Source organism: Colossoma macropomum, unplaced genomic scaffold, assembly GCF_904425465.1.
Source record: "Colossoma macropomum unplaced genomic scaffold, Colossoma_macropomum, whole genome shotgun sequence".
NCBI lineage: Eukaryota > Metazoa > Chordata > Actinopteri > Characiformes > Serrasalmidae > Colossoma > Colossoma macropomum.
The window spans coordinates 18,982,685-18,996,448 of record NW_023494805.1 but is presented as its reverse complement, the minus strand read 5'-3'; the positions used below and the strand labels follow the sequence as shown (position 1 = coordinate 18,996,448).

At 39.9% G+C, this 13,764-nt stretch overlaps 1 protein-coding gene across 1 annotated transcript in view; it reads right to left on the bottom strand.

Annotated features, from left to right (window-relative positions):
* The window catches only part of ankhb (ANKH inorganic pyrophosphate transport regulator b), a 33,746-nt gene extending 23,263 nt beyond the window's left edge, over positions 1–10,483 (bottom strand). Inside the window, exon 1 of the mRNA XM_036596787.1 lies at positions 9,956–10,483. Coding sequence (XP_036452680.1) covers positions 9,956–10,051 — 96 coding nt within the window. The 5' untranslated portion in view covers positions 10,052–10,483. The remainder of the gene's footprint in view (positions 1–9,955) is intronic.
* Positions 10,484–13,764: the final 3,281 nt, after the last annotated feature.

Genomic DNA, 13,764 nt, shown 5'->3' with positions numbered 1-13,764 from the left:
CAAAAATCATAACCCCCTTTTTAACCACCATTTATCTGTCTTTGACATGTGGCATTGTTGAATATAAAATAACAGCCTTAAGAGCTCATGTCTGGGTACTTTTCCAAAGTGGACCACCTGGGAACTCCTAATCAGTGTCAACAGAGCTGGCGTCAAACCCCACTGTGAGAGCAGTAAGTCTGTGATTTTACTGTTGCACTCAAATCACATACCGTGACAAGCATAAGAAAAACCTTGCATCTCCAAAAAGGTAACATCTGTTAACGCAATGAGATTCATTTGAGAAGTAACTTGCATTAGGGGTGGGCGATATGGCACAAATATAACATTATGATACCTCAAGACATTTTCGATGCATGACAAGCATCACAATTAGTAGGAAGCAGTACGATGAAAAAACACTTACATCACAGGATAATTAAAAAATCATGGCAAACTTTATACACACACACACACACACACACACACACACACACACACACACAGACACACACACACATTATCTAAGCCGCTTATCCTTCTGGGTCACAGGTGGTGCTGGAGCATCTTAGTTGTCACTGGGCGGAAGGCAGGATACACCCTGGACAGGATGCCAGTCCATCGCAGGGCAGACACACAGGCATATACAATCACACTCACACTCACACCTAGGGGCAATTTAGCATCTCCAGCTGACCTGACTGCATGTCTTTGGACTGTGGGAAGAATCTGGAGCACCAGGAGAAATCCACACAGACACAGAGAGAATATGCAAACTCCACACAGAAAGGACAAATTTTATATCGACATTTAATGTTTTATTTTTTCCAATATGCTCACCTAAGCAAATAAACAGAAACTGTACATTCAAATTTGCAGAAAAAGGCTTTCTTTGTTTGTTCTCTGTAGAGGATGTGTTAACTTATTTTTGCTTGTCATGGTGTGTGACATAGCCTTGAGGGAGCCGAGGCCTGATTTGAGCTGCTGGATTAACCGACTGATCATAAAAACACAGGTAAAATGGTTTCTTTTTGGATAAACAGTAGATAGGCATTGGAACATGCGTCAGCTTGGATTAGATAATCACCCTAGCCTACATCCAAACTGGCAAATGCTTAAAAGGTTACCGGCTAAGACTATCATCCGATGGTCAAAGAAATTTGCATAAAATGGGTTATTTCTGGTGACACAGTCAGTCAAGCAGTTAGTGAGGCTCATGACGAAAGAAGAGAGCAAGGCTGTTTAATAGATCAACAGGTTTTTTGAGTTACGAAGAAAGGGTTTTCTGAGTGTTGAGGGCAGGATATGTTTTAACCTTTTGAATGTTTATTCTTATTCTTTTCTTTTATTTGAATCAGTTAATCCTTTTCAAATATTTAACTATTTTCTTAAGAAATTTATTATTTTTCTTCAGCATTTGAAAACTTTTTGCACTGTTTTGACTTATTTATTTCTTACAATGCAAACATGTAAGCTAGGGGTGGGAATCTCTAGGCACCTCACAATTTGATTCGATTACGATTCAGAGGGCTGCGATGCGATTATTAACCGATTATCGATGCATCTCGATGCATATTTTTTTACTATATAGCATTTATATTTTCTCACTGTGTGAGCTCAAGTTTCGAGTTCAAGTTTCAAGTTTATTTGTCATTTGCACAACATGTCAGGACATTTACACATCGAAATGCTTGTGGTGAGGCTCAGCTAATCACTCTACAGAAAGTAAATAAGTAAAAATAAAAATACAAGAAAAAACAACTGAAATATATTAAATATTAAATATACACAAAATATACATAAAATATACACACAATATAGAGACAATATACATTTTAAAGTGACTAAGTGACTCGGTGTTATTTAAAGTGACTTGGTACTTTTAAAGCAAAGTATTTGTAAGGATCCATAATGAATTTACTTCCAATATCTTTTTTAATAAAACAAATGGAAGTGATGTGGCAAGTGAACTAGAAGGCTCTCATTCAGTGCTCTTGTTTGGAGCACAAGAAGCTGCTGCTACTCATCTGTGATAAAATGCGCAGTTACGGTGAAATAAGATCCAGTGGTGATGGATGACCATGTTACAGCTATTCTACCCATTTTCTTTAGTGATTTTATAACTTCGGTTTTGGTCTCGTTGTAGAGAGTTGGGGGATCGCTGTGTCAGTAAAGTATCTTTGAGACGGGACATGTGCAACATAGCGCGAAAGCCCTGTTTCGCAATGACTGAGAACCGGCGTGCAGACTGCAGGTCACATAGCAGCGATACGTTATTTGCATTTATAAGCACTGCAGTTGGTTTCCTGGTACATTAAATCTGCAAACAGAGACTGTCACACTAAAAAGTGGCAAAGCTGAAGTCAGCTTCTCTTTCGAATTCTCCCGTTCCACCTTAAATGGTGCAGCATTTACATTCGGTGCCTCAGTTAGAATTTAAGGTGGAACGGGTAAATTTGAACAAGAAGCTGGAGAATAAGAAGTGACTTCAGCCTCGTAAAACAGTTGAATGTTGAGAGACTTTTAACTGATCTACTTCTGAGGAAAAGTTTTCTGGCGGAGATGGGAAGAAAGCGGCTATAGCTAAAGCTTAAAGCAGAGCGGAGTAAATCTGCGTTTTCGTTTATACTGTTTAGCCTAAACTAGGACATCAGCACATACTGAGACATACTGGACATTAAATGTTGTGGCTGCCAAGGTAATCTGATTTTTGTTGAAAGGACAAAATGGCTCTTCTTATCTTTTGGGTTGTGACTCCTGATCTAACCTGGCTTTAATGCAGAGGGAGCCGGTCGGATTTCTCGCTCTTCCACTTGTGTTTTTGTTATGTGCCGCCACAGACTGTCCGGTCGCTGCACTTCCGCACTTCCAAGTTCCGCCTTTTGCGTTCCGTCAACATTACGTTATAAATTAAATATTTAGAAAATCGATTTTTGACATTTGTGAATCGATTCAGAATCGTTCACGTCCGCATCGCGATGCATTTTTTCCTGCACCCCTAATGTAAGCACACAGAATCTCTTCTGGGCAAAAAATGTATCCCATACATTATATAGTTTATCCCATATAGTTTGGAAATATTGCGGAGAGGAGCATGTGAGGACTCCCAGAATGCTGTGGGCCTCTCCCAGAATGCTGTGTCCTTTGTCAGGGACGTGGGAAGGTGTTGGGGTTGCTGAAATGTCATGCAGCGTATATGTGAAGTGACTGATTATGTCACACAAAATGATTTGCCTTAGTTAGTTAGGTATGTAGGTAGGTAGGTAGGTAGGTAGGCATGTATGTAAATAGGCAGGTGGGTAGGTAGGTAGGTGGGTGGGTAGTTGGTTAGTTAGTGCTGCAAAGAGGCCAGAGATAACAGTATTTAAATAAAGCCTAACTTACACATCAAATCGCTGATGCACATTGTCTCTTTGCTCTCTCGTTCTGGATGAACTTCATACAATTGAGCTGAGCAGCGACCAATTAGATGTATGATATACGGTGCGTTAATCCTGTGTCACACCCACAGGTACTCAGTGCGATTTAACACAGAAACACACATAGACCGGCAGATATAATGGTTGATAAAACATTATTATAACGATAGATGATTATTTTCAAGTATATAAAACAATATAAAGCTGCTTTAGGGTTCAGAATTGGCCTGTAACTCTGCATAGACCTTCTCTCTTCAAACCTCAACCTGCGTTTGTTTGAGCAACGAGCCCCTAAAGCAGCCATTTTTTGGGTCACTGTACTGAAAACGGTGTTCACTTAAACAAAGCAGGGCTGCTGCAGGTTTGGAAAAAATAAAATTACAAACTCTGCTCTAATGCAAGCACACCTGGGTCTGTACTACACTCAAATTATTATAAAGTTCAGAACATTTGATTATTACTGTTAATTTTAACAGTGGCAGTCCTGAAATCACAGGGTGCTGCAGCACCCTAGCATCCCCACTTCCCGCATCCCTGTCCTTTGGTGTTAAACTAGGGTGTTGTAAGTGTCCACCCTGATCGTGTTATGTTTGCCTATTGATGACCTGTTTCAATAAAGAACATTTTCCTTGAAGAGAAAATGGCAGACTCTTGACGTCTTGGCAGACGTCTTCTTCTGCACCAACTCTACAATATTACCAATCATTTATGCTACCAGTGTAAGCTACAGCTGAGGACCAGGCCCAGAGTCCGTGTTCTGACATGGCTGGCCGTGAACGCTGCTGGTTCAAATTGTTCACTTGTCATGAAATGTTAACTCAATGCAATGGTCCTCAGGCATCTTAAAATGTCTAAAAATAAAAGAAAAAATTACATTTTCTACTTCCTCTCTGAAACACACATTCCTCTCTGGAAAAATCCTGTTAAAAAGTCTGTCTATTTTGAATGTGTACAAAGATGAAATGGAAAAAGTTCAATGTCTGAGCTGATGGAAAACGCCGATACGCAAAGACATACTCATACCCCCCACTGTCTGGAGACCTTTCTCCTTCCTCAACACCACAACTCTTTTTGGACACTCTGTAATTAGACTTCCTGTTTCATGCTGTTTTCCACTTTCTCAGGGGAAAAAACCCAAAACAGCAAGTTAAAATTATCCTTTCGTTTATTCATATGGAGTTCTTCTCAGATCTATTTAGACAGATACAGCACTGTGCAATATTCTACGGCATCTCAAAGCTATTTATCTAGGCATTTTTTAAACAAATAAGCGCTTTTACTTTTACTGGTAAAAGCACACTTCCTGCAGAGATAAACAGTGTTAAGCAATGTCTTGGCTACCCAAGGCTTTTAGACAGTACAGTACAATCATCTGCTCTACTGTACAAGTAACTTTAAAGACCACAGTTTTATTTGGCCTTTTCCTTTTCTTTCAATCTTTATTTACAGCCAGACATGCAGCCTAAAGGCAAACTCATTCTGCTTTCCTATGGCCTGCTGTCTGTTGGCTGATAAAGGTGACCTAGTTGAAGGAAAGTAAGATAGTGGATTCCACAAAGCCCTCGAGACAGTGACCCTCCTGTGTCCTTCCTTCATGGCACCACACTCACCCCTCAAGTCAGGAAGAGTGCAGATTTGTCAACCTTCACATCTACATGTACAGACACAGTGAATAAATCTCAGTCTCAGCACTGAGAACAAATGTTGAGCACTAATGAGGAGAATACTGCTGTGCAGAAAGCAAAATGAGCGACAAGGACATCTGGCCCTGTGTTACAGATCCAAAGCAATAATAATTAATTACACAACATAATATATCGCTGTTGTCAGAAGAAAACCTTGTATGTCCAAAATGATAACTTTATAGAAAAAGGAAAAAACATACTTTACTTTTAATGTCAATGGAACCAGACTTTTTTCCAAGTCATTTTGAGCCATTTCTTTTGGTCCATTCTTCATGAAATTTACAAATAAAGTAAAGGGCAAGAGACATTTTCAAATTATGTTGTAAACTTAACCACGACCAAAACGGAGATACGAGGTTTTCTTCCGACAACAGCGATATATGTATATGGTATACATGGTATAAAACCTACAACAACACTGCTTTGTCTGATACAGTCGTACCACACTTCTACATTGATGTCTTTACTATGCTGAGAATGGTCCGCCAACCAAATAATATCTAGTCAGTGTTCCTATGGTGCACCTAAAGCACTGTGTGAAAAAAAGAGACTACCTTTCATTTATTTATTTTCCAGTCAGAACGGGCATTAAGTACAAGTTATTCATTTTTCAGGAAAAAAGCAAAAGAAAAACATACATTTACCACAAAGGAAAAAAAAACAAAAAGGAACTTGCTTTTAGTTTTCTGCAGGGACCTTTTTTTGTCACCTTCAAAGTTCAGTCTTAGAATTGGTTGCATTTTCTGTTTCTCACAGTCCAAGTAATCCAAACACAGTGAATGTTGAGATTTGGACTCTGATATGGTCAGAATATGGTCTGAGAACACCAGCAGCTTCTTTGTTTGGTTTGCAAATTTTCTTCTTTTTTGTCTATTTGTTTTTCTCAGTAAGGGCTTCTTGACAGCTACATATCCTTTCAGACTCATAGCATTGAGGTGTCTTCTCATAGAGGATGGACAGACAGAAACACTGTGGATTTTTTCAGACCTGAAGCAAGAGTGGAGCTTGACTTTCATCTGTCTCTCATAGGTGAAAGCTTTTAGTACTGATAGTGATAAATTTTGGGGTCTACCAGGTCTTCAATGGTTGTTAGAAGTTGCATTTTCTCTATATCTGGAAACGTGTTTCCAAAAAATATATACATATAGTTTTTTTACTTTTTTCCCTTGATTTTACCCTTTCTTGTCCAAGTAAATTATTTTCTATCTAATCTCCTCAAAATATCACCTGAAAAAAAGAATAACTTGTACTTGGCCATTCTGACTAGAAATTAAATAAATAAGGGAGGTCTTTGACTTTTGCACAGTACTGTATGTAGTACGTCTCTGCCCACTAAGTGTAAAATCTATGAAGGGTATAAAATGAAGTGGTGATATATCCTTTTGTTTCAGCCCCTGTTTAAAGACTTGGATCTAATTTAGGGAATACAAAGGTAAAGAGAGCACAGAGATTACTCATCTGCTTCAACAAGCACTTGCAATACAAACAAAAGCAGAACGGAAATGAGCATCTAGATGCCTGTTTCAATAATTCATCCAAAGCCCCAGCTCTCACCACTCCTTATCTTCCATATTCTTCTGTTGCACTGTCTCTCTCTCCCTCCCTCCCTCTGTGTGTGTGTGTGTGTGTGTGTCAGTGACGTGTGTGTGCACACGCTCCCTTTGGGAAGCTACCAATTCATCTCCAGCGCCTTACGACAGTGTGCAGAAAGATAATGGATGTCTGTTAGTGGGGGCGGACAGACTACAGAGCCTCCAATACACATTTCTCCTTCTTGCCTATATTCTGCTGCTCAGAATCAGATCACGTTCTTGTTTTATTAGACTAGGCCCCCACCGATGGTCTCAGATAGTTAAAAGCTATATTAAGTGAATATTGGCAGCTGATAAGGCTTGTTTTTCATTTATTGTATTTCTGTGCCTCATTTTCCAAGAGCTGCAAAACAGAACAACTTTAATCCACTGTAAGCCAAAATAGTGGAATATTGATTCCATCTTTACACTCAATGTGAATAGTGAACAAGTATTTACAGCTTTTAAATGTAACACTTTCTGTTATGTATTATTGATTATTGCAATTCACTAATTAACTATGACCTCAGGCAACGCACAACGATCCCCCTTCCAGGTTAAAAACAAAGGTGCGCCGAGCTGCCATTCCACTGTTCTGAAATCCTGGACTGGAGTTGTATTTCATTAAGGGCAGGGCTGGGACAAGGACTACACCATTGCAGCTTATTATTCAGTTATAAAACTTCTAATAGTACTCACTATTACCATATTATTATTCACTCAACTGCTATGAATTATTTGATAACTACTACGGAACTAATATGTATGATATGCAGTTGAGATTTAGCATTTGAAGTGTGGTCAAACACAAGACTCCTGGGGTTGAAAAGGGTCGATATACTAAGTAATACTTTTATAACCGTACTATTATAAATAATCTGGAAATAGGTAGAACATGAAAAATAATTAAGGTGAGGTAGTGTCATCAACACAAGTGTATCATACGCTTCCAATTTCACATACTGCCTCTGTAAGATCAGAGTTTAGGAGAGCTTAGTTAAGATGTCTATGAACCATTTACAGCACACCTGTAGGCCTCACCACGTTAAAATGGCTGGATTTCTCAGAAAGTGAACTCATTCTTGCATAACGGTCTTGAAAAAACATCTCATTCTAATTTCACAACACGCTACTTTACTTGTTTGTTGAAAAAGTAACCAAATTGCAGTCGCCTACATCTATTTGGTCAGTATGTTTAACTGCACTCAGGAACAGTGCAATTAGAAGGCGAGTAGGTGGACGTCCAGTGAAGCATTATCGCCGGTGGGAGAAAAGTCCCACTGTCTGACAAACACATCCATGTTACTATCAACTTCCAGTGTCCAGTGCATGATGTCAGACAACTGCTAGTTAAAAATACCAATTTCCGAGATGATTCATTTTCAGCTTCAAATGTGCCTCTGGCCTTCACAAACTAATAGCTGTTTTCTGTTACTAGGCACAGATGAGGAGACAAAGAACCCACTGAACTCTATTCACCGTTTAGCAAAGCCTGCAGGTCAGATTTATGGAGAAAATCATTCACAATGGAGTGACACATGGGTTTTCAATACTAAAGTATTTATCTATGATTTATCTATGATTTATTAACATTTCCCCACCATTACACCAGTATTATATTAACTTACACACTTTAAAAAGATGATTCTTCAGGGTTTCTTGGTAAAGACAAAGGTTCTATATAGAACCATGATCACTCAAAGAACCGTTTGCCTGCTTTAATAGTTCTTTAGATTGATGAAGAATGTGGTACATGGTTTGAAAATGCTTCTATATAGCACCAAAAAGGCTTCTACCTTTGTAACAAGCTTGACATCGTAACAGTTGAAGAACGCTTTTGGTGCTGTATAGAACCATACACATTCTCCATCAGTCTAAAGAACCATTTCACCATGCACAAGACCATTTAAGCATGATACGGTTCTTTGAGTGTTCATGGTTCTATATATCATATATACAGGGTGTCCCAAAAAAATTGACATAATTTTGTAGTCTAATAACACAGCCAATTCTCCCTCAAATGATCTCAAATTTTAACAAAATGTGTAAAAACTAACCAAGTTTAATTTTTATGTTTTTTTTTTTCAGGCTGAAGGATGGTGTTCACTAGAAATGAAAAGGCATTTTGTGTGTTAGAATATGCTCGAACACAGTCAAACAAGACTTTGCAGCGTGCATTTTCGAGAAAAAGGAAAGCAGATGTGGACCTGGCACAAAAAATTCAAAGAGGAAGGCTGTCTGTGCAGGGCAAAGGGATCTGGACGACCACCAGTATCAAAATATATTACATTTGTGAAGCTTTGTGAAATCGGTTATAAAATCTACATCCCTCTGAATTTCTTGTTCGAATTTTGATAAATAAATCTTGTAATGTTCAACATGAAGCCTATTTAATTTTGTTTGCCTAGGACATGTAGTTACTCAGATATTCACATTTCAAATGATGTCAATTTTTTTGGGACACCCTGTATATCATGGTTCTAAACACCTTTGAAAAAACATTTTTTTAGGAGTGCAGTAAATGCAGATAGTATTAGTACACAGACCTATATTTAGTATTAGTAGCATCAGAATTTGACTTCTTTTATCACCAAAGCGAGGATGACAGACAACAGGATGAATGAAGTGGAAATCAGCCTCTAGGTCTTTGATAGGACCCAGCACTGGGCTTTGAGTGCTTTTTTAGTTTTTAGCCCCACGTTAGCAGCAGTAAAAAAGGAAGCCACACTGACAGAGAGAAAGGTGGGCCCATTGTAGGCTCTGATACAAAACCCACCCTGCTAGGCCTTATTTCTCTCATTGCCGTTGACTGTAAACAAAAACAAGGGCAGTTCACGGCGAGGTTACGAGCTTTTCCCCTCCAAAAATCAGCCCATCCAAAAGTGCACATTCATCTGCCTCAGATTGGTGCTGCATTGTTCAGGCTGAATGGAGCCCGTGCTGCTGTTGATGCCCTGTGTGACCAGCTGTTGACACGCACACTCGGGCCATCTGCCCATGTTTGTGATGCTCTACCCTGTTTACCCATCTCTGACAAACCGCTTTCATGAATGTAGGATTCGGTATAATTCATATGACACTTATGGAGGCCGTCACGGCCCCACCAGAGCGTCTCTGTCCGCTACACGGGGAAAGCAGTCCTGAGGGAGATGCGCTTTGCTGCAGTGCCTCAGCTGAGGTAAATCTTGTAGCATATAGGCTAGCTGTAGCCCCGGTGGAAGCTGGAGGCCCGCCGTGACAAAACAGCAGCGAGCCGTGTGTGTGTCTCTGTGTGTGTGTCTGTGTGAGGAGAAGCACTTGCCTGTTCGCCGAGGTCGATGGCGATGTTGGTGATGGCCAGAGGGACCAGGAATCGGATGAGGGGCCAGTAATGGGCGAGAGCCGGGAATGTCACCATGTCGCCGGGAGAAGAGACCTGCGAACATCTGCTGTCCGCCAAGAGAAGAAGCCAGGCGGTCACGGTCAGCTCTGTGCTCTGAGTGTGTGTGCGAGTGTTGGCTGGCTTGTTTTCTAGCAGGAATCCAAAGAGACGGGCTCCGTCCCTGCCCTCCTACACAACAGCAGCAGCAGCAGCATCATAAACAATGATGGGGAAAGAGGAGGGCGGCGAGAAATTTCTGCGGACGGCTTCTCCATTGTTCGTCCATCGGCGGAGCGAAAAAAACAAAAAACAACAACAACAAACAAGTAAATAACCGCTGGAAAGGGCGTTGCCACGAAAAAAAACGTGAGCGTGTTTTTACTATTAATATTTATTTGTCGCGAGGCCGCCGCCGTGCTGCGGTAGATCGGCCTCGCGCACGGATCCTCCGCCTTTAAACGCGCGCCCCCCCTCCGCTCTGCCCTCGCGGCACGTGGGGAAAAACACGCCCACTGACAGACGTCACGGAGAAGGAGCGCGCTTTCCGCGTGTACACTGAGCACGCGCGTACGGTTGCTAGGACAACAGTCAGATTAACGTACAGTTCATGAAACTAAGTGGCTAAGAAATACTATTTAAAAACTGCTCAGAGTAACGGTCATTTCACCAAAACCGCTCATAGTAACGGTCATTATCAGAAAAAACTGCTTAAAGTAACGGTCATGACACTAAAGCTGCTGAGAGTAACGGTCATTATTACCAAAACTGCTCAGAGTAACGGTGATTATTGCAAAACTGTACAGAGTAACGGTCATTTCACCAAAACTGCACAGAATATCGCTCATTATTACAAAACTGCTCAGAGTAACGGTCATTTCACCAAAACTGCTCAGAGTAATGGACATTACAGCAAAACTGCACAGAGTAATGGACATTATTACCAAAAACTGCTCAGAGTAATGGTCATTATGACAGAACTACTCAGAATAACGCTCATTATTACAAAACTACTCAGAGTAATGGAAATTACAGCAAAACTGCACAGAGTGATGGACATTATTACAAAACTGCTCAGAGTAATGGTCATTTCACCAAAACTGCACAGAATATCGCTCATTATTACAAAACTGCTCAGAGTAACGGTCATTTCACCAAAGCTGCACAGAGTATCGCTCATTATTACAAAACTGCTCAGAGTAACGGTCATTTCACCAAAACTGCTCAGAGTGATGGTCATTATTACAAAACTGCTCAGAGTAATGGACATTACAGCAAAACTGCACAGGGTAATGGACATTATAACAAAACTGCACAGAGTAACGGTCATTATTACCAAAACTGCTCAGAGTAATGGTCATTATGACAGAACTGCTCAGAGTAACGGTCATTTCACCAAAACTGCTCAGAGTGATTGACATTATTACAAAACTGTTCAGAGTAATGGTCATTTCACCAAAACTGCTCAGAGTAATGGACATTTCACCAAAACTGCTCAGAGTAATGGACATTATAACAAAACTGCACAGAGTAACGGTCATTTCACCAAAACTGCTCAGAGTGATGGACATTATTACAAAACTGCTCAGAGTAACGGTCATTTCACCAAAACTGCTCAGAGTGATGGACATTATTACAAAACTGCTCAGAGTAATGGTCATTTCACCAAAACTGCTCAGAGTAATGGACATTTCACCAAAACTGCTCAGAGTAATGGACATTATAACAAAACTGCACAGAGTAACGGTCATTTCACCAAAACTGCTCAGAGTAATGGACATTACAGCAAAACTGCACAGGGTAATGGACATTATAACAAAACTGCACAGAGTAACGGTCATTATTACCAAAACTGCTCAGAGTAATGGTCATTATGACAGAACTGCTCAGAGTAATGGTCATTTCACCAAAACTGCTCAGAGTAATGGACATTTCACCAAAACTGCTCAGAGTAATGGACACTACAGCAAAAATGCACAGAGTAATGGACATTACAGCAAAACTGCTCAGAGTAATGGACATCACAGCAAAACTGCACAGAGTAATGGACATTATTACCAAAACTGCACAGAGTAACGGTCATTATTACAAAACTGCTCAGAGTAACGGTCATTTCACCAAAACCGCTCAGAGTAATGGACATTATTACAAAACTGCTCAGAGTAATGGACATTACAGCAAAACTGCTCAGAGTAATGGACATTACAGCAAAACTGCTCAGAGTAACGCTCATTATTACAAAACTGCTCAGAGTAACAGTCATTTCACCAAAACCGCTCAGAGTAATGGACATTATTACCAAATCCGCTCAGAGTAATGGACATTATGACAAAACTGCACAGAGTAACGCTCATTATTACAAAACTGCTCAGAGTAACGGTCATTTCACCAAAACTGCTCAGAGTAATGGACATTACACCAAAACTGCACAGAGTAATGGACATTATGACAAAACTGCACAGAGTAATGGACATTATGACAAAACTGCACAGAGTAACGCTCATTATTACCAAAACTGCTCAGATACTTAGAGTAACGGTAATCATTACCAAAACTGCACAAGTAATGGACATTTCACCAAAACTGCTCAGATACTTAGAGTAACGGTCATTATTACCAGTTTTTCCAATCTCTTAGAATAACAGTCAGGAAGTTTAATGCTGCCATCAATGTCTTCCAGGTGGAATGGTATACACTCTGAAGTCAGCTCTTGCAGGTTATAAGTGAAACAGTTTATTTCTTGCTTTGGTCCGTGTCTCAACCTTCTCCTCTGCAGCCACAGAAGGAGAGAGTGTGATGTGCAGTTTTGCCAGTCAGGTTATGAGAGGGACGTCTTTTCTAGCCTTGCTGGTCTGACTATGGCCATTCAGCAGTGGGTCTGTGTTCAGCTTGCTTGAGTTTTGAACCCACAGCCTTTCTTTCCTTGTCAGTTAATTAAACCTAAAAACACTGGTGTTTAATCTCAGATACAGTTTCCAGGGCTAAATATGAAATGTAACACAAACACTTTAAAACAGTGATGTCATGTGTCTTAGATTTCATTGCATTGTGACATCACTGACTGGCTCAGCATGTGTTACAATAGCCAATAAGTATAATTAGCATATGGAATCCAAACATCTCCTGAGGGCAGATCTGAATGTTATTATTACTATGTTATCATTTAGTAATAAAAAGGATGCATGCTGTTTGGTCTCTATTTATTTGTGTTTAGACGGTAAATCTGAATAAGTTTTAGAAAAAGGACAGAGAATAACCTCACTATCATCTGCTTTAAAAGGTTTTGGTGCAAAGTTGGACTCATATACTACTATGATATTAATAATATTTTAGGCTGTATATTTATTTTATTTTGCAAAATATATTATAAAATATAAGATAATAAATGTACAATGAACCACAAATTAATTTCATTCTTCTTTTTATTTTTATTTGCTGAAAAAACCTTAATCTTGTTCTAGTCTTCTCTCAGACTTGACTGCTACAAAGTCTTGGTCTTGACTCAGACTTGATGTGTCCAGGTCTCGGTTTAGACTCTGACAGGGTCTCTGTCCTTAGTGGTCTTGACTAAAACACTAGTGTGAGCTGCACCTTTTACTTTACACTAAGTACAACTTAATAGCAAGTACTACTTTTTTTGGATCTACATAGTCACGAGAGGTACTACTCATGACAGCATGACAGAGAGAGAGAGAGAGAGAGAGGGATGGTGAAGGATGAAGAGAGGGGGAATACCACTGGAAAGCACTTCA